This window comes from Ixodes scapularis, unplaced genomic scaffold (assembly GCF_016920785.2).
Source record: "Ixodes scapularis isolate PalLabHiFi unplaced genomic scaffold, ASM1692078v2 PGA_scaffold12__126_contigs__length_90152505, whole genome shotgun sequence".
Classification (NCBI taxonomy): Eukaryota; Metazoa; Arthropoda; class Arachnida; order Ixodida; family Ixodidae; genus Ixodes; species Ixodes scapularis.
Window position 1 is genome coordinate 29,515,759 of NW_024609838.1, and position 22,743 is coordinate 29,538,501.

The 22,743-nt window shown below is 47.8% G+C and overlaps 2 protein-coding genes across 2 annotated transcripts; one reads left to right on the top strand and one right to left on the bottom strand.

The window, feature by feature from the left end:
- Positions 1 to 1,031: 1,031 nt before the first annotated feature.
- LOC8026440 lies at positions 1,032 to 5,055 on the top strand. The gene is made up of 3 exons (XM_002403658.4): positions 1,032 to 1,430; positions 1,538 to 1,751; positions 2,923 to 5,055. The coding sequence occupies exons 2-3, from the start codon at positions 1,545 to 1,547 to the stop codon at positions 3,919 to 3,921; spliced, it is 1,206 nt and encodes a 401-aa protein (XP_002403702.3). The 5' UTR covers positions 1,032 to 1,430; positions 1,538 to 1,544; the 3' UTR covers positions 3,922 to 5,055.
- Positions 5,056 to 6,390: 1,335 nt separating this feature from the next.
- On the bottom strand, positions 6,391 to 22,610 carry LOC8026441 (coiled-coil domain-containing protein 130). The gene is made up of 7 exons (XM_029971952.3): positions 22,342 to 22,610; positions 21,686 to 21,819; positions 16,377 to 16,551; positions 15,492 to 15,576; positions 11,927 to 12,099; positions 8,291 to 8,429; positions 6,391 to 6,894 (listed from the first exon to the last, which is right to left on the bottom strand). Exons 1-7 carry the CDS (start codon positions 22,342 to 22,344, stop codon positions 6,638 to 6,640), a joined length of 966 nt encoding a protein of 321 aa, XP_029827812.2. The 5' UTR covers positions 22,345 to 22,610; the 3' UTR covers positions 6,391 to 6,637.
- Positions 22,611 to 22,743: the final 133 nt, after the last annotated feature.

Consider the following 22,743-nt stretch of genomic DNA (forward strand, 5'->3'; position numbering starts at 1 on the left):
AGGGTTCTTTTAAGCGCCGAACGCTCATTCTCCAAACGAGATGCCAAAGTTTCAGAACTATAGCCATGATCTTATTTAAAAGCTATGTGATTTCCTGAAATTTTCAATGGGAAAAGTAGGCGCGTGGTTTCAATCGAATACCGCAGCGTCATTCCCATCATCGACACTGCAAAGACTACCTGTAGGTCTTGGTTTCCCCTAGCGCTGTGAAAAGTGGCGTAGCAGCGGGGGGTGCTGGGGGGCCATGGGCCCCGGGTGCGTACCAGGCGTTCCAGTCACGTAGGTGGGTGCCACCTCTGGCAGCACCCGGCACTTCCACCCCCCTCCGTTTTAGTGGCTGGTTGCGATCTCGCTGTTCGCTAAAACGAAATTCGCTCACGTGTTATAAACCCCTTCCTAAAAAAAAGATGGCTAAGGATTGGTGTAATTAGAATGCCTTCATACACAAGCGCGCTTTTGGTTGAGTGGTAACATCTTAGCCATTTTTCCGCCCGATCGTTTTTTTTTTTTTTTATGCATTTTGAAGTGCGCGCAATACGGTGTCACTCAGTTCGAGCGCATAGCTTTGGCTAATGCATAGACGCCATTTTACCGCCTAAGCCATGCACCGAGTGCGCGAGAGCGTCACGCGCTGGCACATCCAGGGCAACAATGAAGTTCACCCCAACAATGGACGTCTTCACCCTGAGACAGACAGACATGTAGGCATCCAAACCTAATCCAGTGTTCAATCGGAGCTTCCAAGCTGGCAACGATCGACTATTTTTACCATAATTAACTCCTCCCCCTCCTCCTCCCCTTCCCTCTCCCCCTCGTCCCCCCCCCCCCCCCCCCCCCCCCTCCCCCCTTCCGCACCGCCTCAGATGACTAGATAAGGTCACGTAGTCTTTGAAGTTCAATAAAGGCTGCAGATAGATGCCGCCCCAATACTTCGTCGGCTTCGTATTTTCCTGGACGTGTCCGCCTCGGTGAAAAAACGGCGCCATCGGTGTCATTGTCAGCGCCAGTGCGAACATGTCACGCCATCTATTGCGCTTCCGAAACACCGAGAGGAAAGAGGCTTCGAGAACGTTCGAAAACCCGTTGAAACAAAAATCAATGTGCTGACGTCAAACTCACGTGGCTGCGTCGTGTCCCTCTTGCGTCACGCACAGAGAGCGCAGAGCTCAGCCAGGCTCAGCCACTCAGCAAGCTGCGCCATAGCCTTTGCAGCCAGAAGCCTTGGATACAATTGACAAAAAACAAATCTTAGAAAGATAAGGTTTGCCGAAGCCACGTAGGCTTTGAGGTCACCTTAAGAAGTTAGCGACACGATCAGCTGTTCGTTGAGTCCTTGCGTGGACAGACGCATCGCCAGAGACATTTAAATTTTTGCTTTCGGATCCCCGTGTTTCGGATTGAGAAAAGAGCTTTCCCGAAAAAAATAACGGGTGAGTGTTGCGCAACTCAGCGCGGCTCTGTTTCTTTGCCCGTGCTACCGATGCTCAACGGGTACCAAACCTAACAAACCTATTCTGTTTTATGGCTTCTCGGATAGGCGAGTCATGGCTTTCACGAAGCCCCTTCCTGCGTGGAAAGTGTGCAACCTGTGCGGAGTTTCTCCGAGGATTGGAGTCGTCTTGCCTTGTTCGCATACGTACTGCGAGCTGTGCTTTGAGGACTTCGCTGACGGAGGATGCTGCCTGATCGACAACGAGCATTTCAAACCGGATCAGGTCTGGCGTGTGGTGTTTCAGCTCACCACCCGAGTGGTAAGTGCGTCGACTGCTTGCTTCGATTTGCCGCTCAAAAACGAAACCAATTTTTGCGGGGAGTACGCGCCCCTCTGGATAAGAACCAGCTTTTGTCGGAGCACGCGAACGTGCGTAAAGATTTTTTAAGAAAATATACGTACTGTAAAGGATATAATACCTGTCTAATATCGAAAGAAAAAAAATCTATATATTTATACACCAAGGTACTGAAATTTTGAGGTAAATGGACTCGAGAAGGTCGAACAGCTGTCAGTCTCAATAAGATCACCCACTAGAAACTACTGGTGATTGTAGCTGTAATTTGTAAAGATGTATTCTCGGGAAAATTCCCACTATACTGACGTACCGGCAAACGCTGGCAGGCTCAGAAAGGCTGAGGCACTTAATTAGGGCACCACTGAAGTTTGCACACAACACAATGACCAGCAGCTGTAGCCCCTCTGGTAACCTAGCCTGTTCAGCTTGCTTGAGACATAGCGTCAGAGACATTAGGGAGTTTTAGAATAGAAAGCCCCACAGCTTCGGCGTCATGCCGCAAGCACAGTGCAAAACCTCAAGCTGCTTGGGGAACTCCAAACCATGGGGCCCCTTATTCTAAAACTCCCTATTGAACTGAAATCTTCTGGGTGAAACTAAAGCAGGGGGTCCACATAATAAAAGCTACCATTTTACAAGTTGTAAGCTAGCCTGCAGGGTAACATGTCGACCTCCTCTTTTGTTGGTCATGCCACACTACTCTAAACGGTTTGAAAATGGGAGTCTTTTTACCCCCAACACCCGAGCTGACGAAGCCGAATGTTTGGCCCAGAAATATAACCAGTAAAGTACAACTAAGAAAAATATTACCACGCCAATCCCACATCCTTTTATGGGCTTCCATTATCCAATAAACCACTCTCACCAAGTGTTCCACACTTGCGTGGTGCTGCCTTAGCTGTACTTTGCAGAAGGCAGGCGCCATTGCACAAGACAGCTCGTCACCTTGTGCCATCTCAGGCTCCGCTTGCACGGAACTGCAGCTCAGTTGCATGTGTAGAAAGGCTAGTTACTACAGTGCATGCCAGCAGCGGCAGCCATTTGAAACTGGCTCGTGTGACCTGTCCATCTGGTTTGTTCTGCAGACAGCCCATAGCAGAAAACCTTCCCAAACCCGACGATTTATTTCCAGGTAAGCTGCTGGAACGCCCAAAATGGCTGCAACTTTGTGGGCTCTCTGAAAGACCTGCGGAACCACTACCAGACGGACTGCGAGTTCCACGCGGCCTCCTGTCCCCGCTGCAAGGCATCCGTGCTGCGGAGGGACCTCGTGGCGCACTTCAAGGCCGGCTGCGGTGTTGCCCCTTCGACCAACGACGATCCGTCTTCCCCTGCATCCGACTCCCTCCGGATTTCTGACGTCCAACGGGCGTACTTCAACGCGAGAGAGGCGTTGGGAAAGGTGGCAGACGACCGCACGTGTCTTCAGCGAGCCGTCGACAACCTGTCGGGGAACCTGAAAGCCCTGACGCTGCGGCTCGCCGAAGAGAGCGACGTTGAGGCAAATGCCGCCGACTCGAGGCGGGTCCAGGAACTCTTGCGCGAGATACTGACGGTCCTGGTGGTGCGAGTTGCAAGCGGCAACTCCACATGCAGGATACACCTTGGCGAAGAAGTAGAGCAGCTCAACTTGGACCTGCCCGCCGTGATACAGGGCGTCTCGAGGGAGCTGTACCGCTTGTTCACAGCCAGAGCGTTTGAGTGGGATCTCAGATGGCCCGACGCAGCTACCTTCGAGCACAGCTCGTGGGGAAGTGTGTGTATTGACAGCGGGAAGCGGTATGCACACGGCTACTGCGTTTCTCAGGGGGTCGTGATACTGAGTCGCGGCGACCGGTTCAATGTCTTGCTCGGCTTGACTCTGCACAAGGGCCTGCACGATGACGAGGTTGAGTGGCCCTTCGGTAAGGTCTGCGTCCTCCGCATAGTTCACCCCGATGATGCAGAGCGAACGATCAGCGTGGAAATTGACACCGGCGACTGTCCGACGCACCGTGCTTTCCAGAGGCCGGTGAGGGAGAAAAATGCGAGCTTCGGAACGGGGGTCGTGGCGACAAAGGCGCAACTTGAAGAGGAAGGGTTCTTTGTTGACGGCTCGGTGCTGCGGTTGCGCATGGAGGTGATGCCGTGACGAATCTCTTTCCGGTATAAGTGCTATCTTCAGCTTACTTCAGCATGTGTCTTGGGACACATTACAATGTCTTAAAGACATGAAGTCACAGGTCTAAAGGCCCGCTCACACACTAGTGACCTCTTATAACCGAGTTCCTTGGAACCTCTTAATATCTCTTGCGATGAGAGCACACACTAGTACCATCTATTGGGTAGCAGTGTAAACTTGGCGGTTCTGCATATTTTCTATTTCTCTCGTGCATTATGCTTTCTTTCTTGGCTCGAAAAACTTTTGTGAACGTTATAAACAGGCCTTTCTCATAGGCATTACGCATATTTGACTTTGAAAATCCCGCAAAATTTTCGCTCTTGTGAAATGTGGTTCCAGGGTCATCGCATAGATGGTGCCAGCGTGTTCTCTCATCCTAAGAAATTAACAGAGGTTTCAATAGGTCTTGTCTCTCTCGGTCATACTCGGTTGCAAGTGTGTAAACGGGCCCTAACACATTGTCATGTGTCCCGAGACACGTTACAAATGTCTTGGAAACGTGGCATAGGTCCCAAGACACATGCCAACTCACTTCAGTGTGTGTCTTAAGAAATTTCCCGTACGGCCGTTGTAACTTGTTTTGTACCCCATGTGTTGTAGACTGTACTTTCGTGCTGCTCATTGTGCCGTTTGCTTTGTTTTCATGTGCAACCCCCATTTGCAAGTTTTTTGTTTGATTATGCTGCTTTTGGCAGAGAGTGCTGCAGCTGCTGGGGCTAAACAGAGTGTGCTCCAAGCATTAGAAAGGACCTGAAGATTGTTTTGCAAATTCTCAATGTGCTACCATGCTTGCTACCATCCTAAGGTAGTTTGTAGGTAAACATATATAATGTAAGAGTGTGCAAATACTGCTCTGAATAGTACTACAGCGTCATCCGTAGCTTCAACACTGCAAAAAGCCAGTATGTCGTGGGTCCGAGTAGCACTACGAAAGCTATGAATGACACGGTGCTATTCAATTAAAACCACTGCTTGCACGCCCCTAATACAATGCACATAATACCAGGGAGTGTCTTTACTCATCGAACTTTGTATTGTGTCATACATGTAATGTGCCATACATAGTCATCTGATAATATATAGAAATGTTTTGGCTGTGAAAAAGCATTTGGTATATTTTTGTATTTATGTCCATTTTGTCCTTGCCACATTAGCACCAACCATCTACTCAGCTTGTCCACTAGGACTCTACAGACTCACACTGAAGAACAATAGACAACTTAATAATTTAAGTAGACTGTTTTAAAACATTTTTTTCTCAAGCAATATATTAGGTTAGAATAACCTATCTCCACTCAGTCCATATGACTATCGTTCCCAGCACAAACTGAATGCCACATAGTCAACAAACCTGGATTTCCCTGTTGTGTTCACCTGTTATCAATGGCCTTTCTCCTTTACCCCTTTCCTACTGTATGCTGTCTTGGGTAGCAGTAGTGATAAATAATAATAAAAAAAAATCACTTGCACTGACCTATGTCTCCACTTGATTTTGCACAGAAAAATTTGTTCTAGTCTGCCTTAAAATATTGCTCCCAGCTGTAAATGGGGAAGTAGGGAATTTGGCTAATGCAGTAAGACAGTTAACTTAGGGACTTTGACATGTGTTTGCATCACATAGACGTGATTTAGTATGAAGTTACCCTGAAATCATCTATGCATCCAATTTTGCGGTCTAGCGTTAGGTGCCCTTTGAAGGACGCACATTTTTAAGGTCAGCCTGAGGCAACCTAAAAGCCGTTTTAATTTTGTAATGTATAACATTTTAGCTTCGTCAAGCACGCTTTCCCCCGCGGTGAAGGCGCACTGTGGCAAAGTTCCACCCATGATGACTGTGTACCGGTGCAGCTTTCCCGCAGAAAAACCCCTCCCAGGCTGCTTGGTGCGTGTGTGCATTTGTTCAAAGTTGGCAGACTTAAAAATAAAAAGAAAGAAATGTCTATGCTAACGTTTAGGACTCAAAACAATAAGAAAGGCATCTTGAATCTGAGGGTTTTGTAGTCATCATTTAGCAGAAATTTCAACAAGGTAAAATGGGAAATTATTAGCCACAAAAGCAAGAAACAAAAATTAGCCTTCTTCTGTGTAAACATTTAGCACCTAAAAAAAATGAATCCCCGTTTTTAAAAAAATTGCTCAGCCCTCGGATACTGTCGCAGTAAAATAATTCAGTAAACATTACACCAATAAACTTTTTTTTTTTTTTTTTTTCTCATTCTGAGGTTGTGATAAAGCAGCCATGGAAATCATTTGTATGAAAACCTGTGCTATCTACAGGATGCCATGTATACCCGCAGCGGTGCAGTATCATTATAACGGCAACATTCCGAATACATCGGCAGTTTTCAAGTTGGGCAATTATACAGACGTAACGAGATTGCCGCATGGCTCAAGTAAAGATAATTAGCTTAGATTCGGCTTTAGTGGACAAAACTCCTGTGCAAGAAGTTCAAAAGCTTTATTTCTTAGTTCTTATCCCCAACCCTCGAGTAATGTATCCATATTGGCTGTCTTCCGTACAGAATTAAACAACAGAGTCAAAACAGCTGTTCGAGTAAAGACAATTGCTGCTATGTACAAAAGGTAATGGAACAGCTAACGAGTCCGCATTTGATTTAGGTTTCGCCATATTTACACAGCTGAAGGGGAGAGAAAAAACACACTCCCCCCCGCGCGACTAGATAGGCTATGTTTCTTCGTCGGAGCTTTCGTTGCAGTAGTCTACGGATACCAGAGAGCAGTTGGTGCTACTGGGCTCCTTCGAAACAGAAGGCTCAGTTTCGTCCACCGGGTTTGGCTTCTTGGGGTGTTTTACGAGTCCCGACAGCGCCGAGCCCGTTTTCTCGGTCGGTGCCTTGGCCCTCGGATGCTGCGCACTGGACGGTGGAAACAGTGGCCGCTCCGTGATCTCCGTCCTCTTCAGCCTCTGCCTTTCGTCCGAGGCTGCGAGAAGAAAGAAACGTTTCACGCTGTCTTTCTGTAGTCCATAATGACGAATCGATGTCAGGATCACAAATAATAAATAACAAGCGTGGCCCCAAAAAGATTTGGGGAAGCTTCACGTCTGACATAGCTTTGCCACTTACTAAGTGGCGAGGGAAGTGTCCTGCTTTTTCGGGGTGTAGCCGAAGGGGGAGCTTATGGGCTGGCTTCACCCGAAATGCAGTCGACTCTATAATATACAGTGTGCTAATTGTGAATTTTGAGTTTGAAGAGAGTTGAAAGTGAATGGTGGTTTTGGGCAAATCCCGCAAGCTTTGTGTCTTGCGGTATTACTTGTGAATCGACTAACCAATAGTTTCTTAAAGTTTTTTTATTACTGTGCACCATGTTTGAACAAAAATTTGGCTGAACTCCTGAAGGTTGTTCCCAACCTTCCACTTTTCCACCTCTAAGCTCAGTTAATAATATGTGAACCGTGGCATGTAAATGAGAGATTTGTCGCAGCTATCCTAATCACAGTGATTTGTAAATCTCCTTGCTATATGCAAATATTTTTTCTTCTATTTCAAATTCGACAAAAAAAAACCAAGCACAAATGATGAATGCAGGCTGTCAAGACATCGCTGATATACACTCTCGCATAATCCCGGTGGGTTAGCCCCGTTGAGCGCGCTTCTCGCCGAGCACTTGAGCATTGTGGCACAGAGCTTGCGGGATTCAAGGGTATTGCTTCCCCGCAGTACACGGGTGCTCAGTAAAAAGTCCACCCAACATGACCAACCCCCCGGGATCAAAACTTAGAAAAGTATGAATATCGCAGTTCACCTCGAAGCGAATCTGGAATAGCGTATTATACGAAACTACTATTCGAAAATTCTAATAATCGTACAACACTACTACAGTGTTTGCTTTAGGCTTTACAGACAGTTTTTTTTAAAAAGCCGTCAAACTACACCAATGCAGTCTGTGCAGGTAGGCGAGTTATACGGCCACAGGAGATAAATAGGGGGCTAAGTGTCACAATAAGTCAGTTAATTAACTACAACTCATTGATTCACAGTTTAGTTGGTGAAGATAAACATCTGGTTTGAACTTGCTGAGCGTCATCCAACAGCACTAAATCAGTGAATTTTAGAAAGACTTGGAACGCGCGGGAAATGCGGTGGCGCGATAAAGTTGCCACTCATGCAAGAGGCGTGAGGCTAGAGGTGCAAAAACGTGCCCGCGCGGTCTTTCCGCATCTGCATTTCCGATGGCCAAGTGCGAACCAGCCTACAGATGGCGCCAGTGGGATCTCTCGTTGCAAGCGGCTACAAATAAGCATGGCCCACTCGAGTGCACTCAGACAGGAATGTAAGAACCAGCTCTCACGGGTAGGTCAAGTAGCGCCACTTACTGTGTGTCGGCATCAGGGCAAGCAGCTTGGCTATTCGGCCGTCCTCCGACGCCTCTGGAACAAGGCTGATCTGAAGAGACGACTTGGCGAGCAAAGCTCTGTCCTTCTCTGCCTGGAGTTGCAGTTCCTTCTTCTTTGTCTGGAATGGGAACAAAGTCCTTTGAACTAATGCATCCTACACACCGGTGGACTGAGCACGCTTCTCACCGAGCTGAACTCTGAGCTAGGCAAAACGAAAAGAGCTTGCTAATTTTAGCGAGCTGCACATAAAAACACCGGCCAAGTACTGGTCATTTTAGACTAACCTCACAGGGGCACAGAAACAAAATTTCGGCACTTATTGCTTTGCCTAAATATAGACTAATGAGCACCTCAGAAACACCAGGGCCCGTTTGCTTGAAGCCGGTTAACTGCAACTGCGGCAAGAAGTTAACCGCGCTTCCCTACTAGGTACGCACAAGTACCTAGCCAAGTCTGAAGAGGGCTGGATGCGCGAGCCCCATGTTTTATTATAGGGCTCATGTCACCTACTCATTGTAGCGAATACAGTAGAAACTTGTTGATATCTGTCTCGGGGGACCGCGAAAAAGAAACAATGTATGATCCATGAAAAGGTAAAAAACTTTCAACATTTCCACTCTGGTGAAGAAGGAAGACCAGCAAAGCTGTACTATGGTGAGAATGAAGTAATGGCTGACCAGCCGCAAGTTGGCAAGCCAGAGTGGAAAAGCTCCAAAGGTTGCCGCCATCGCTCATAGATGGCGATAGCTGTCCAGAGTTCTGTGTCATCAGGTCATTTGAGGACAGACACGATCCTGGGGAAACTAGCCCTTAACAGCTCTGCTGTAAAAATGAGAAAGTTCTTGGGGAGCTAGGAGCTCGGTGGGACTGGCAGTTTTGAACGTAAAAGCCGAGGAAACATAAAAACCGGGAACGAATCAATGAGGTCCTATTGTACAAGTGATTTTCGTGGAAGCTTTCTGAAAAAGAGGGACCCGGGCAAACGCTCTGTTGAGTTTCCGCGGCTCAGCGCGGCACATATCTGAGCTTAAGACACACTTTTTGTTGCTCGTGGTACAAATAACGGGTAAGGTAAAGCCAAATTAGCCCGTGTCTGGCAAATTATTCAATGTTTGGCTGTCCGAAGTCAAGACGAGCCTTGTTGAAATTTACTTCCCAGTGCGAAAGAAGACGACGAAGTTCAGTGCTAGGAACGACAAAGAAGTGAGTAGTGAAAGGCAGACGGCGCATTGGCAGCATAGTTCGCCAGCATGCAAGAACTGTGCATATGAAAATCGTCTACTTCGGCTCCAGTGGAAATTGCTACGCGGTCTGCTTCTGCGTGCCATCAAAGCCCAGACGATAGAGTCAAGACAATCTACAAGGATTCGAAAGACGTTGCCATGTTCGTTATTACCGCGTCTGTCTAGGCTTAGGAATGGACAACCTAAGAATATGGGACGAGATCATTGCCCATATTTTGCGATTTAAGAGAGTTAAGGCAAAGCAAAAGCCATCTGCCCTGTCCATTGCTGACAAACATGCACAATAGTGCAGCAACTACAACATATTAGTTCCGAAGTGACCGACGCTCGCAGGGAGGGACACTGCCATGTTTCCCAACCGTCCCTGCTGTGCTAGTCACGTGAACTAGAATACCTCCTCGTAGAAAAATGCGGTTAACTTTCTGATGCGTTTAAACTTAACCAGGTTTGTTTGCAAACAATCTGTGCACTTACTGCGGGACGCTGTGCTATAGCGCGACAGAGGACTGGGGCACCAGCGTGGTGTACCAAGTGCCGTGAGACGCTGGTGTGCTGGTCCATCAGTGTGCGAACAAGGCGGAACTGTCGAAGCTGTCCGCATTGCTTGTACGTCGTGTCTCACGCTTGCGCAGCAGTCATATTTGTAGTAAGGACTTTTACTACGAAAGGAGCGCGAACAGCGCTAAAGTAACACACAAACCCACCAACAGCGCGGCTTGACTGAACAACTGAATCGCTTGACCGCGACCTCGCTGTGAGCAAGCCGGTGGCAGTGTCATTGATTATACACGCACGATTGCAGGAAGCCTGCAGCATGAGCTCAGACTGACGGGATCAATGAGACTGTGCGGTCGTTCAGTCCTCGGGTAGTTTCTCTAAGCGAAAGCGTAACGCGTTGATGCCACCAAGTGACAAAGCTCATAACCATGGTATCCTTGGCCACGGTACGAGGTACACATATAGGTGTGGGCACCATGCGCGTCGCAGATGCCTGATAAAGTCCCCTCCTTGCCTTGATTGCAACTGGCCCCACTAGATGACTCTTCGATAAGCGGCTAGTGGTAGTCTGTTGCGGGTCCCGTTTCCCAAGCTGTGAAAGACACGATCGTTCTTAAAGTCGTTTTCTAGGCGTGCTGCCACATGTAGAACATGGCACTTGCGCTGCACGTGTTGCTTAGACAAACTTCTGTCATTGACCCTAGTTTTATGGCTTAATGGCGGCAAGACCAGTTTTATGAACACGTTGAAGTGGAGAGATATCTGGCACGGTGTTCGAGCCAAATGTCCGTCAAGATCGGAGCAGATGTGCCGAGCGGAGAGTGCATACGCCCAAGTGCCATGGCAAGGGAAAACTGTGTTTTACAGCAAAGCTGTTATGTGCTCGGATCTGGAAAAAAATGCGTCCATGGATGTTAACAAAAAAACGCCCATTTAAATTGTGCTCCTTCGTTTTGATTGGTCGTGGCAAGTATAAATGAAAAAAGTGGCAACCTGCATGAGTCAGCCTTCCTTGGCATTACTAGATAGTGAGGTCCTGATCCCTCGTTATCATCTACGGTCACCGACTTACCTCAGCTAAGAGTGCGCTGTGACGAGGCTGAGTGCAAAACGCGCCGATCCAACCCTCTTTTCTTTCGGTTCCGCTATGCTGATAAAGAGACTTGGGCTCAACCGGAAAAAACTGTCTTCGAGGTGTGCCTCGAAAAACTGGGTTTAGAACTTGCCCATAAGTGACCATAAGGCAGTGATCATTTTATCAGACAACTAAACAACAAAGTCATGTCCGTGTCTTTATTGCAATTATATGTAAATCGTATAGATGTCGTATAGTTGTCGTCAAGATAACAGCTTCGCTGGTCCTCCATCTTCACGTGAAGTGGATGGGCTCTACAATGTTTTGTTTGTTTATTTTTTCTCAATTGTTCCGTCTGACCCGTGAAGACACTGTCGGCATAGGCTACTTGGGTGCGCCCCGATGAAATTTTATCCGGTCGATCGTGTCATAGCGTTTGCCGTGCTGTGTGTCGCGACCTAAAGTGTCTTACACTGTGCCCTTGGCCCTGCTGAGGGTACTGGAACATTCAGTATTGTTTTAACAGTTTTGTGTTCTGGCCGCCAAGCACAACATAGTTTGGATGCGTCGCAAATAAATGACTGCACTCGCTGCTAATGATTATGGCTTGGCACGAAGTTGTGACGACACCTGGTGAAAACCGTGCAGATCTGTCAAAACAAGGATTACCTTTTACATACAATCATATTCAGAATTCACAACACCTGGCGACCGAAACACGAGGCTGCGATAGACGGTCAAAAGAAGGTTTAGCTGGAGCCACGAATAGTTTTATATGGAGGGTAAGTGGAGGCATACCCTGAAGCCCTTGCGCAGGAGCTGGTTTGCGGTGTAGTCGTCTCTCCAGCGGTCTTGAAGGTGCTCTAGTCTGGCAAGCGAGGGAGTGGCTATCTTCACCTTCGCCTTGTCGTCCTCGCCGTGCTCCAACTTAAACATGGCATCCGTGGCCAACTTCTTTCCAACTTCCTTGTCTGTAGACGTGGGCAGAAGGACAAAGCAAGTTGATCTATTAGTATCTCTGGCTAGCCACCAGTTTTACTGGTTTGCAAAGTGAGCTTTCGAGCCTCAGCATGGTCTCGTGCACTGCTATGCATGCGTTCACATTGTCGATGCCCTTACGTTTTCTCCTTTGCTATCCTTGCCCATCATCACCTTATGATTTTGAACAACAGACTATACTACTTTCACCCCTGTGCTGCCGGTGCGGAAAAAGCTACATGCTCGATGAGCCAGTCGTATGTCCATCTTTTGCTATGCGATTGCGCTCCCTTCCATGCCCACTCGCAGGGGGCGGAGTCCGGTGAAGAAAGGGAGGCGGTCAATTGGTCAACAATCATGTAGCACCCACTGCACTGTCAGCTTATAGGTGAACAGAGGTTAGCACATAACTTTGTAGAATTAGTTATCAAGATTGCCTCCTTCTTCAATGTTCAATCTGACCACATAATTAAGCTCCAGTGGACAGACTGATTGCTCTCTGGAAGACGTCCAACATTTTGTCACTCAGTACCATGGGATCACACTCATATATTCATGATGTCAGTGTTTTTTGACCAGCATTGTCTAAGGATTTAACAGCCCCTCCACTTAGATTACTCTGTTTCAGCTAAAAAGTAACAAGGATAGAAATTACGAGTTGAGGTTGTGCCTTGTCATTGTGGAGATCATGGATACCCACTAAATGAGCGATAAAACCGCAAGAAATTAGTGCAGGAATTAGAAAACCTTTTGTATTTCAAGGAACATGCCTCTCTACAGATGAATAGCCAAGGAACCCCTCTTGCTCTCAGCGCAAGGAAGCAGTACAGAAGCCTGCAGGAATCGGAAAACCTTTCTATTTCAAGGAATATGCCTCTCTATGGATGGATAGCCGAGGAGCCAGTCTTGCTCTCTGTGCAAGGAAGCAGTACAGAAACCTGCAAACCTTGAAACAATAATGCACACATTATGGAGTGTCTGGCGCATGCCCCTAAAATCCCGTGTGAATGCCCTGCCCCGAGAGATTGCCTGTCCCGTCCTTCTGGCTTATATCAATAGGCTAAAAATTACGAAACATCGCACACCATCGATTCCTGTTGGAGAGCATGTGATGTTCGATGGGAATCGCATCAACTGCGCAATTTGCGGTGTAGGTAGGTGTGACCAGCGGGTTCGTCAAGGGTTCTACGCGTTTGTAGCACCATGGAAACTGTTGCCATGTCCGCAATCAACGTGCGCAAAATCTGTTCCTGTGACATGAGAGTTCCTAGGGGGCTCCTGCGTGCTACTGCACCACGAAACATGAACCTGCTGCGTCCGCGATCTGTGATAGTAGTTGTCGTGTCATCTAATTGATAGTGGGTGCCGTGGTGTTTATTTTGATCAACTTGTGCCCTGTCATTCCCAAGGATTGCCCACCCTATATTATCACCATGAGTCTTTTCAAAATGGGTAGGTAGTCATATGGGATTTTATGGGAATTATGAATCAAGGCACGGTTCAGACCTTCTCAAAGAGTGCTTATGCCAGAAAAGCACCTTGCTTAGGGGTGGTACGACCAAGGAAACTTGCAAGCTCAGGAAACCCCTTGGGATACTCTGGGAAACCCCTACCGTAATATCCTGAGAGATGCCTCTACTCCGAAAGAAAACGCATCACTATTTTTGGCTTGATTTGCTATTTTATTTTAAACAGTGAAAGAGAGTCCACTCCTAGCAATCGTAGCGTTCAGATCAATGAGGACCTCGGCATAGATGGGGCTAGTTCACTATGATGGGATATAAGCGAACATTGCTGACTGGGAAGCGCAGTCATCTTTGCTTCATTGTCCCTCACTGCGATAACAAGTTTGGCTGAAAAACATGATCTACAAATGGTGTTTTTTCTACTTTTCATGATCGTACACTGAAAGTAAGCCCACTCCTTATTTTGACCCGATTTACTCTCGATTTAAGGAGGGCTATCTCTCTGGATATTACGGTGGGTTCCTAGGAACCTAAGGCTTTCCCAAAGTACTCATACATTTCTGGTTTGCACTGGTAACAGTATTATCATAACTTAAAGTTAAAAAATGAAAGCCGCTTACAACTCCCTGTAACGCCGAATTAGAGCGCAGCTCTTGAGGAGGAGGAGGGAAGGGCACTGGGGGGGGGGGGGGGGGGTTAAACTAACCAGGGGGGGGGTCACGTTACCTTGGGGGTCACGTGACCCCCAATGCCGATGATGTCATCACTGACGTCACTGATGACGTCATCAGTGACGATGACGATGCGGGTACCGATGACGTCATTAGTGACGTCACTGATGACTTCACCAGTGATGATGACGATGACGATGCGAATGTCGGTGACGTCATCAGTGACGACGCTGATGACGTCATCAGTGATGATGACGATGACGATGCGGATGCCGGTGACGACATCAGTGACGTCACTGATGACGTCATCAGTGATGATGACGATGACAATGCGGATGTCGGTGACGTCATCAGTGATGATGACGATGACGATGTGGATGCCGGTGACGTCATCAGTGATGATGACGATGACGATGTGGATGCCGGTGACGTCATCAGTGATGATGACGATGACGATGTGGATGCCGGTGACGTCATCAGTGATGATGACGATGACGATGCGGATGCCGGTGACGTCATCAGTGATGATGACAATGACGATGTGGATGCCGGTGACGTCATCAGTGATGATGACGATGACGATGTGGATGCCGGTGACGTCATCAGTGATGATGACGATGACGATGCGGATGCCGGTGACGTCATCAGTGATGACGATGACGATGTGGATGCCGGTGACGTCATCAGTGATGATGACGATGACGATGTGGATGCCGGTGACGTCATCAGTGATGATGACGATGACGATGTGGATGCCGGTGACGTCATCAGTGACGATGACGTCATCGGGGGGTCACGCGACATCGGCGGGGGTCACGTGACCTCGAGGACGGGGCCACGTGACCTCAGGGGAGTCACGTGACTTCGGGGGGTCACGTGACCCCCCACGAGGTCACGTGACCTTGGTGGGGGGCTCGCGCGGTGCATTATGGGACATTTCCCATGATGCACCGCGCGGTTACGCCGACGCCGACGGCGACGCCGCTCAAGCCGGAAACGGGCCCCTAAGAGCTGCGCTCTAAAACAAATATGCACCAAGAGAGAGCAGAACAGTGAGAAATACCACCATCATTCAAAAGGTATAATGCCGCTGAGCTACCACTAAGGACAGACACGAGTGCACACCTCAATATTTGGTGTCGTCACTGAGTTGGCTAAAACTAGACGCAACGTCCAGTGTCATATCTTAACGCTAGCAGTGGCTGACGCTTCACATGCAGGAAAGCTCTAACGGAGAAACGAACGTACCGTCCGGAGCAACTTGCTCGTTTTCGGTCGGATCCCACCTCCTCTCTTGGCGCCTTGCACCGCACACAATCTCGTAGTCCATGTTCTGGAAAGGGATTTGTTTCACGGTGAGTCCGCAAGCTTACGGATGCAACTGATAGAAAAGATACATCAAAGGAAATGAGGCAAACTGCAAATATTCTTTCATGAGATTGTCAAGGCTTTATGGCTGCGTTTTCAGAAAAAGGTCGCCACGCACGTGCGCATCGTTGACCCTCAGTTGCACTCCCGTGCGAGTTCAATTTCGGTTTGCTCTCAGTCACTCCCAACTGGGCTGCCAATTTTTGTTTTCTGTGTGTAGTTCTGTGCATGAGCAAGCAATGAAAACAATGTTTTATCTTGTGGTGACGCTTTTTGAAGGCATGCAAAAATATTTGTGTTTAGGCGACTTTTGCTTCGGTGTGCTGCTTCGTTGGTATAGAATGGCGAATCTATCTAGTAGTTCTACCGCATGCTTCATGGCAAAACTAGATCTAAAAATTACTAATGAACTCTGTATTTGATAACTGTGAAAACAAAAAAGTTGCACTAAAAAAAAGTTAAAAAAAAAACGCATAGTAAGGCCATTTATAAGAGTGACCTCAGTGTGTGAGGTCGAGGTGCCACTGCATAGTACTGTGTCTCAATAAGAATGGTACTAGAAAAACTGTCCTAGTTTGGAGGCATGCAGAATTTTTGCCCATAGAGTTACGTGTCTTGCACAAATAAATAGCCCTCGCAAGGCACGCTACGGTGTTACCCAGACCAAAAGTTGGATTCGGCATGTGGAGAAAAAGAACCCCGAGATCAAAGGGTTAAAGGCCTTCTAAAAGTCCCAAAGTGGGTCGACTCCGCGCCATGGCTCACCTGCGGGTCGGTCTTGATCTCGAAGTGGTTGTCGCAGAGGTGGCACTTCATGCGGAACTTGTAGACGGGGGTGGAGTAGTACATCCCGACCTTCGACTTCTCCGCGTTGTACCTCACCCCGGTGCCAATGTGGTTGCCGCAGCCGTCGCACCAGATGTTGTACGGCATCTCGAACCTGGAAGAAGCAGAGCCAGAGCGGCATGGATGCTTTGAGTGAAGGAAACCAAACGACGGGGTCTGGGACCGTCCTCTCCCGCCTAGAGCCACCAAATGAGCCACGCTTAAGAGTATCGGCACTCTGTTCCCCGATATCGTTGTGGGCGCCACCATCTTGGTGCTTGTGCAGAGCAGACGCAACTGCCAAACGTCACGATTCAAAAGTGCGACTTCCTCGGCACAGTGTTTGGTGTTGCTTACGTGATATTACTCTGCTCTGTCGCAAACTGTTTGAACCTTTGTGAGGGACAGAAAAGCGTTTCCTGTGATTTCAGATAAAGCTTCGGATAACTGGCAACCACGATTTTAAGCCCTAAGATGGGAAAGTGTCGTTACTCTGAAGCGTAGCTTATTTAGTGGCTCTAATCCTGCCCGTACATCGAAAGTGATCCCAAAGTGGCAACAAAAGCGCGTCGCAGGAGTCTGCTCGTTGCGCCGTCGGACGTTGCGATTGATTGTGAAAATGCCAGCGAAAAAGGCGAGCGGTTCTGTAAGGGTGGCTATCGTTGCGGCGTCTCTCGTCTGCTCTGGTTTCCGTTGACAGTGTGGCTACGGAGTGACACTTTTTATGACATCGTCAGACGGAAATTGAGAAACCACCTCTGGGGACGCGGTACACGGGCTAGTCGGAGACCTGCTCCGGGCATCGTAACAAAACGGGCGGACACTTGACGGCTGCGATTAGACGACGTGAACAAGGAATGCGTAAAAGGTTAGACTGGAGAGATACGCCGATGACTAAAGGAGGTATTTCACCATTTCTTTTCACGATCATTGACTTGCCTCGAAATTGGCCTGACAGACCAATAGATTAAATTGAACTGTAGCCTCCTTTATTCTAAAAAGTCTGTCAAATTGCGAAAGAATCTGGCCGCTGTAAAGGGGAGAGGAGGGACAAAGGAAAGGCAGCACGCAGGGGGCAACACCGCCTAGGCAGGGGGCCTGCTCTGCTGCCACCAAAACTGCCGCAGCGGGAGTTTGAAAACACAGACTCTCTCTTTTTTTGTGGGAAAGGAGAAAAAACATTGCATCGACCCTCCGCTTTCCGCTCCACTTCCGTTCCTCCGTGCGCCTGTAGACTCCTTTCAAAGCTTCTTTTCTCCTTTCTTTATTTCTCCGTTGCGGCTTGATCTTGTTTGGGAGCTCGCCAGTTCATCTGCTGCTGGCAATGCAAATGCAGATGCGTTTTGCGGAGAGGCCGCAAGCTGCCGCGTGGTGCTGGCTGAGGGGTCACCCCAAAAGTGGCTCTGCGTTACCATATCAGTAACCGTTCGGCACTGCTCCTCGCCTTTTTTTAGGCGGCTGGGTGCTCCGTGGCTTTCCCGAGGAATTCACAGGCTTTCAAGAATAAAGGAGGCTACGATTGAACGAATAGCTCCGATTATACACAAAATAATTGTTTCTTGCAAAGTCATTACATTATCGATTTTGCTCCTCACCATATTTTCAAACTGAAATCTTCACTTGCAACAGTGGAAGTGTTGAGCCAGTGGCAGGCACAGGTTCACTCTCCGGGCAAAAAAAAAACTTATTCTCAAGTGATTTCAGGAATTTTGATGGCCGGAAGTGAATGTTGTGGAAGTTCACTTCAGCACTTGCTCAGCAGAGAGCCAGCCATCGCCCCACCCACCTCCCCGAATTAAAGAAAATGGGTAAGACACTCTTTTTCCTAGACTGCTTGTTTCTGCCTGCCAATGACGTCGCGCCACTGGAAAGTGTGTGAAAATTAAATGTTTGTTTTGGCATTGCTTTTGTTTTCCGTTTTCTCAATATCCGTTCAAAATTTAGTGACACAAACTAGAATGCTCCGAACAGTGAAGCCTGGGTATTCAGAAAATGTAGTTTGTTCGGCTGCCTAAAAAGTCGACGGCTAACGAGAGTCGTCTTTACAACTAATGTGAGCAATGTCTGCTGAGACTTCGGCGACCCGCAGCACAAACCACACTAGATTTTCTGAAACAGTGCTTAAGAGAAAAGAAAGAACAATGCCACAGCACTCGTAGATATAGTTCCACATCAGAGTAATGGCGTTTAAATTGGTGCATTGCTTAACAACCATTATTTGTATTTGTGATAATTAAAAACAGCGCAAAGATGGACAAGGGACGAGCAGACGCACACAGACAAAGCACTGGACTGCAGCGCTCCGTCTGTCTGCTCATCCCTCGTCCATCTTTGCACTGTTTTTAATAGTCACAAATGCAGAAGCAACTCGCCCAAGTTTCAATGATACTATTATTTGTAGGTTCGAAAAAATACAGAAAGCACTCTGAGGTATAAGTTCTTACAGTTTAGGATTTGTTCGGAAAGCTCTCGTATCTAAAATGGCAATAGACCTTTCCAAAAAGAGCGCTCTGGCCGCCGCCATTTTGCGAATCGAGCGACCCCTATCAGCCAGAAATTTCTGGCACCCGCCTGAGCTGTGGAAACCCGGTCAGCATGACTCCCCACCTGCATTTTGCATTCGGAGTTCGCCGGCTTTTCTTGGAAGTTTTTATTTTATTCGCCTGTTTAGGATGCTTACCCTTTGTATGTTATTTTCCAGTGTGTGAACCAGGGAATACCAGGGCTCGTAGCCCGCTCGGCCTTCGCAGGAAACGAACGAAGAGAGCGAACGTCAAGCAGCCCGCGACGCAGGCAGTTCGACGTGCTTGGAGGATTATTTCCATCGAGATAATCTCCAAAAAGCCTTCCAGGCTGTGTTCCGGGTCTTCGCAAAAACTAGCTGATAGGGTCGGGTCCGGGGTGTGGTGACATAATAAGCACGTTCGTTCATTTGCTATGAAGCTGTGCAAAAAAGGAGCTCTCTTCTACATGTTCCACAAAACACGCCGGATTCCGTCCGATCGTCGTGAAGTGACTATCGTCGACACTGTATATTGGACATTCTGTGTCATTTGAGACCTTTCTCAAATCCTGTTCGGATAACGCGGCACCGAGGGGTACGTACAATATATTTTTTGTTCGATTGATGATTGATGATTTTATGTTGTGGGCGGGGAATATCCATGCAGTACGGATATCCTGTGTGGTCAAATATTTTGACCTTTATAGATTGACACGGCTGAGTTTACGGTGCCGTAAAACAATGAACATAAAATGAAACAAACATTCCAGTTGCATTTGTACTGTCGCGCACGGACTCACCAAAACAGCTTTCATTTCTTTGTTTTTGTTCCCAAAAATAGAGCACTGCTTTCTTAAACACCTCTATAAATTATGCTCGCCACAGAATACAAGATAAAAAAGAAAACGCGGCAATTCAGCCGCCAACAGCGTCCGGAATTGCGCCAACGCAGGCTGCCACAGCCTACTGACGAGAAACTCCACAGCTCAGCGCAGTCGGGCAACACTGACGTACACTCTCAAAACCAGGGACACGCGCTGTAAATCGCTTCGTTCGAGACTGCCGCTGGAAAGGTCTATAGCAAAGAAAAAGAAAAAAAAAAGGAAAAGAAAAAAAAGGTTGGGACATTTTGCATTACTCCCGGTAGAGTGCTAAAGCAGCAGTAGCTCTGAGTAGGGACTGCTTCTGTCTCCTTTTTAACCCTTGGAAAATTGACAAGGGGACTAACTGTCAGTGTCCAGTCAGGACGACTGGTCAATGTGGCTGCATTGACGGGTCACGACAAAAGACAACTGAGCATGTGCTGTACTCCGTTTCACCTAATGAAGGAGACCGCAGCGGACACTACGAGCCATCGCAGCCAGTCCGGAGCCAGAACACATCACTTGACTACGTGGTCCCAGGCATCACCGAGTCCCTCCCAAAAATCATGCGACACTCATACAGCACTAGACTGGCTCCGATGGTTCATGACGTCTGCTGCGGTCTATAGTGAGGTGAGGCAGTCTATACATGCCTTGCGCCTACGTCACATGATGACGTCGAACATCGGTATCCACCATGCTCGTGGTTGACTCGCAGCGACAGCAATGGTAAACTGTGCCGCGCTCGGCTGTGGCAATTACCCCATATCCCGACAATCGTACGATCGTTTCGTCGGCATGCCCCGTGAGACAGAGTAGCCGTCAAGTTAGAGAAACTACGAGCGGCAGAAAAGGGATTCGGCCGCGGATTACCGAGTTTGAGGGACGCATTTCAAAGCTAGCGCTGAGCGACGGCACTTTTCTACCGTTGTTTACGTTCGCGCACGCCTTGCATCGGTTTTTGCCCGTTCATTGTGTAGATTGCCTTTGCCTTTCGTTACATAATGCCGTTTCCACGCTTCGAGCGCATCTTCGGGGCTTTCGGCTAAGTACGGGCGATTGTCGTGCCGCGAGCCCGGCCAGACGTGCGATCGGTCGGCAGCGGCCCCCGCGTGTGCAACTCGCCGAGACGCCGCCGCCGCGGCATCGGTTTTCTGCCATCCGCGAAAGTATGCAGGCGAGCCGGTTAGGAAACATCATAATATAAACTCCGAGACAATGAGAGTCGTCTTGTCCATTATTTGATTTACCCTTGTCTCAGCGTTTAGATTATGACGGTAACCTTGCGTTGTATTTCGCAAAATCGTAAACATTTTTCTACAAGCGACTCCAGAGCGCTCGTCAAATTTTCAAACGCGCAATTAAGCTTTTTTATTCATTTATTTATTTATTTTCTATTTTTTTTTGCGACGCGACAGTTTTTTGCTTTAAACCTTCGTCGGCGGCATATCGAAACTTTCTGCTCGTAGCGCAATCGCAACCAATGCCGAAAACTTCCGCTCGTACTGGCTAAACGTCATCATCGTAAGCTCGGCGCGTTTTTCCAAGTTCACATGTAACACAACTAGGTACCTTTGTTGAATATGATGCACGTCAGCGCATGTACGGGCAGTTAGCGGCATCATACGCCTTGGTAAGCGCATCCGCGCGGTGTCAAGTCAACTACCAGTATAGTGCGGGGCCCCGTCCTTCCCTAGCGTGACGTCACTTGCAAGGCATGTATAGCCCACCATTCCGGTTCAGTTTCAGAGCGATACTACTAAAGACAATGAAACCCATTGAACAGTGTAGCTAATACACAATCAAACTTTGTAACGCCAAAAAATCGAGAAAGCGCAAATCAAACTGGAGTCGAGCATCTTTCAGGGACTTCGGTCACCTACCTGATGACAAGAATGCCCAGGTGGAGTTTCCGAGCCCTGTCCCGCAAGGGGTGAGAGTTTCGGAATTTGTTGATGGATCCATGGCCAGGCGTCCACTCCGGTGGGTAGTACTTGTTCACTGCTTTCCTCTCCGCCTGGTTTAGTGGAAAAAAAAGAACAACAAAAAAACATTAGAGTGAGGTGGCGTTTTTATTGCGGCATCCAAAAATGACTATGTGATTACTAGCGGAAATTTTGCGGGGAAGGCGGTTACATTTATGACTACACTCGTATATTAAGTATGACAGAAACGTCTGTTCCGTGGTTTATTTTGTGTGCTGTCAACATCACACTGCAACAGCTCCAAGACCAAGAAAACTTTTCTTTCCTAATCTCGACTGACAGCCTATCCAAGCTTATCCTGTCGTTGCGATTATTCCTCGTTATATTTTCGTTTGCACCTCAATATTACGTGATGTTTTGTAAATGTAAGTGTGCGTTCACTTGTGTTGACGAACGCAGTACGACCCAGGCGTAAAAAAATCGTTTGGCAGACCACCAAACACTTTTGTGAACAATCTAATGGATGAATATTTGAGGAAAAGGTAGTATTGCAACTCTCACGAAACGAACTGTGACAAGCTGCGAAATGGAACATACGGGAACGTTTTACTCACCATTTTCCGACGTCAAATGTCGTTCTCAGTCGTAAGAGCGAGGAACAGTTTGTTATTGCTAGATCACCGGAAAAGGTGTGGTCAATATTTAGAGTATTGATGTCTCATGAAAAAAAGGGGGGTTTCGCTTAACGTCAACGATAGTAAGCGACTGTAACGAATTGAACTGCCCGATCTATCGTTTTCGATTCGCCAACCTGCGCAAACGCTACGATCCTTCTCGTCGAAGGACGGCCGCCGCCATATTTATCACGTTCGGACGGACAGGTTCGGAACATAAAACACAATAACAAGACAAAAACCCGCGAAACCAAATGCAATCTTCACGATTAGTGTTTTTTTATTTTATTACGATAGCATTTTAATGCCATGAAAACATTTTAAATTGAGCAGACCTGTTTA

What these genes read in the sequence shown, in the direction of transcription:
- LOC8026440 (XM_002403658.4), top strand. Translation starts at nt 1,545, where the DNA reads ATGGCTTTCACGAAGCCCCTTCCTGCGTGGAAAGTGTGCAACCTGTGC. An exon ending in TTCAGCTCACCACCCGAGTG is followed by an intron (nt 1,752 to 2,922) that starts GTAAGTGCGTCG and finishes ATTTATTTCCAG; the next exon opens with GTAAGCTGCTGGAACGCCCA.
- LOC8026441 (XM_029971952.3), bottom strand. An exon ending in CTGGGCATTCTTGTCATCAG is followed by an intron (nt 16,552 to 21,685) that starts GTAGGTGACCGA and finishes TGCTTCTTCCAG; the next exon opens with GTTCGAGATGCCGTACAACA. An exon ending in CGAGCAAGTTGCTCCGGACG is followed by an intron (nt 12,100 to 15,491) that starts GTACGTTCGTTT and finishes CCACGTCTACAG; the next exon opens with ACAAGGAAGTTGGAAAGAAG.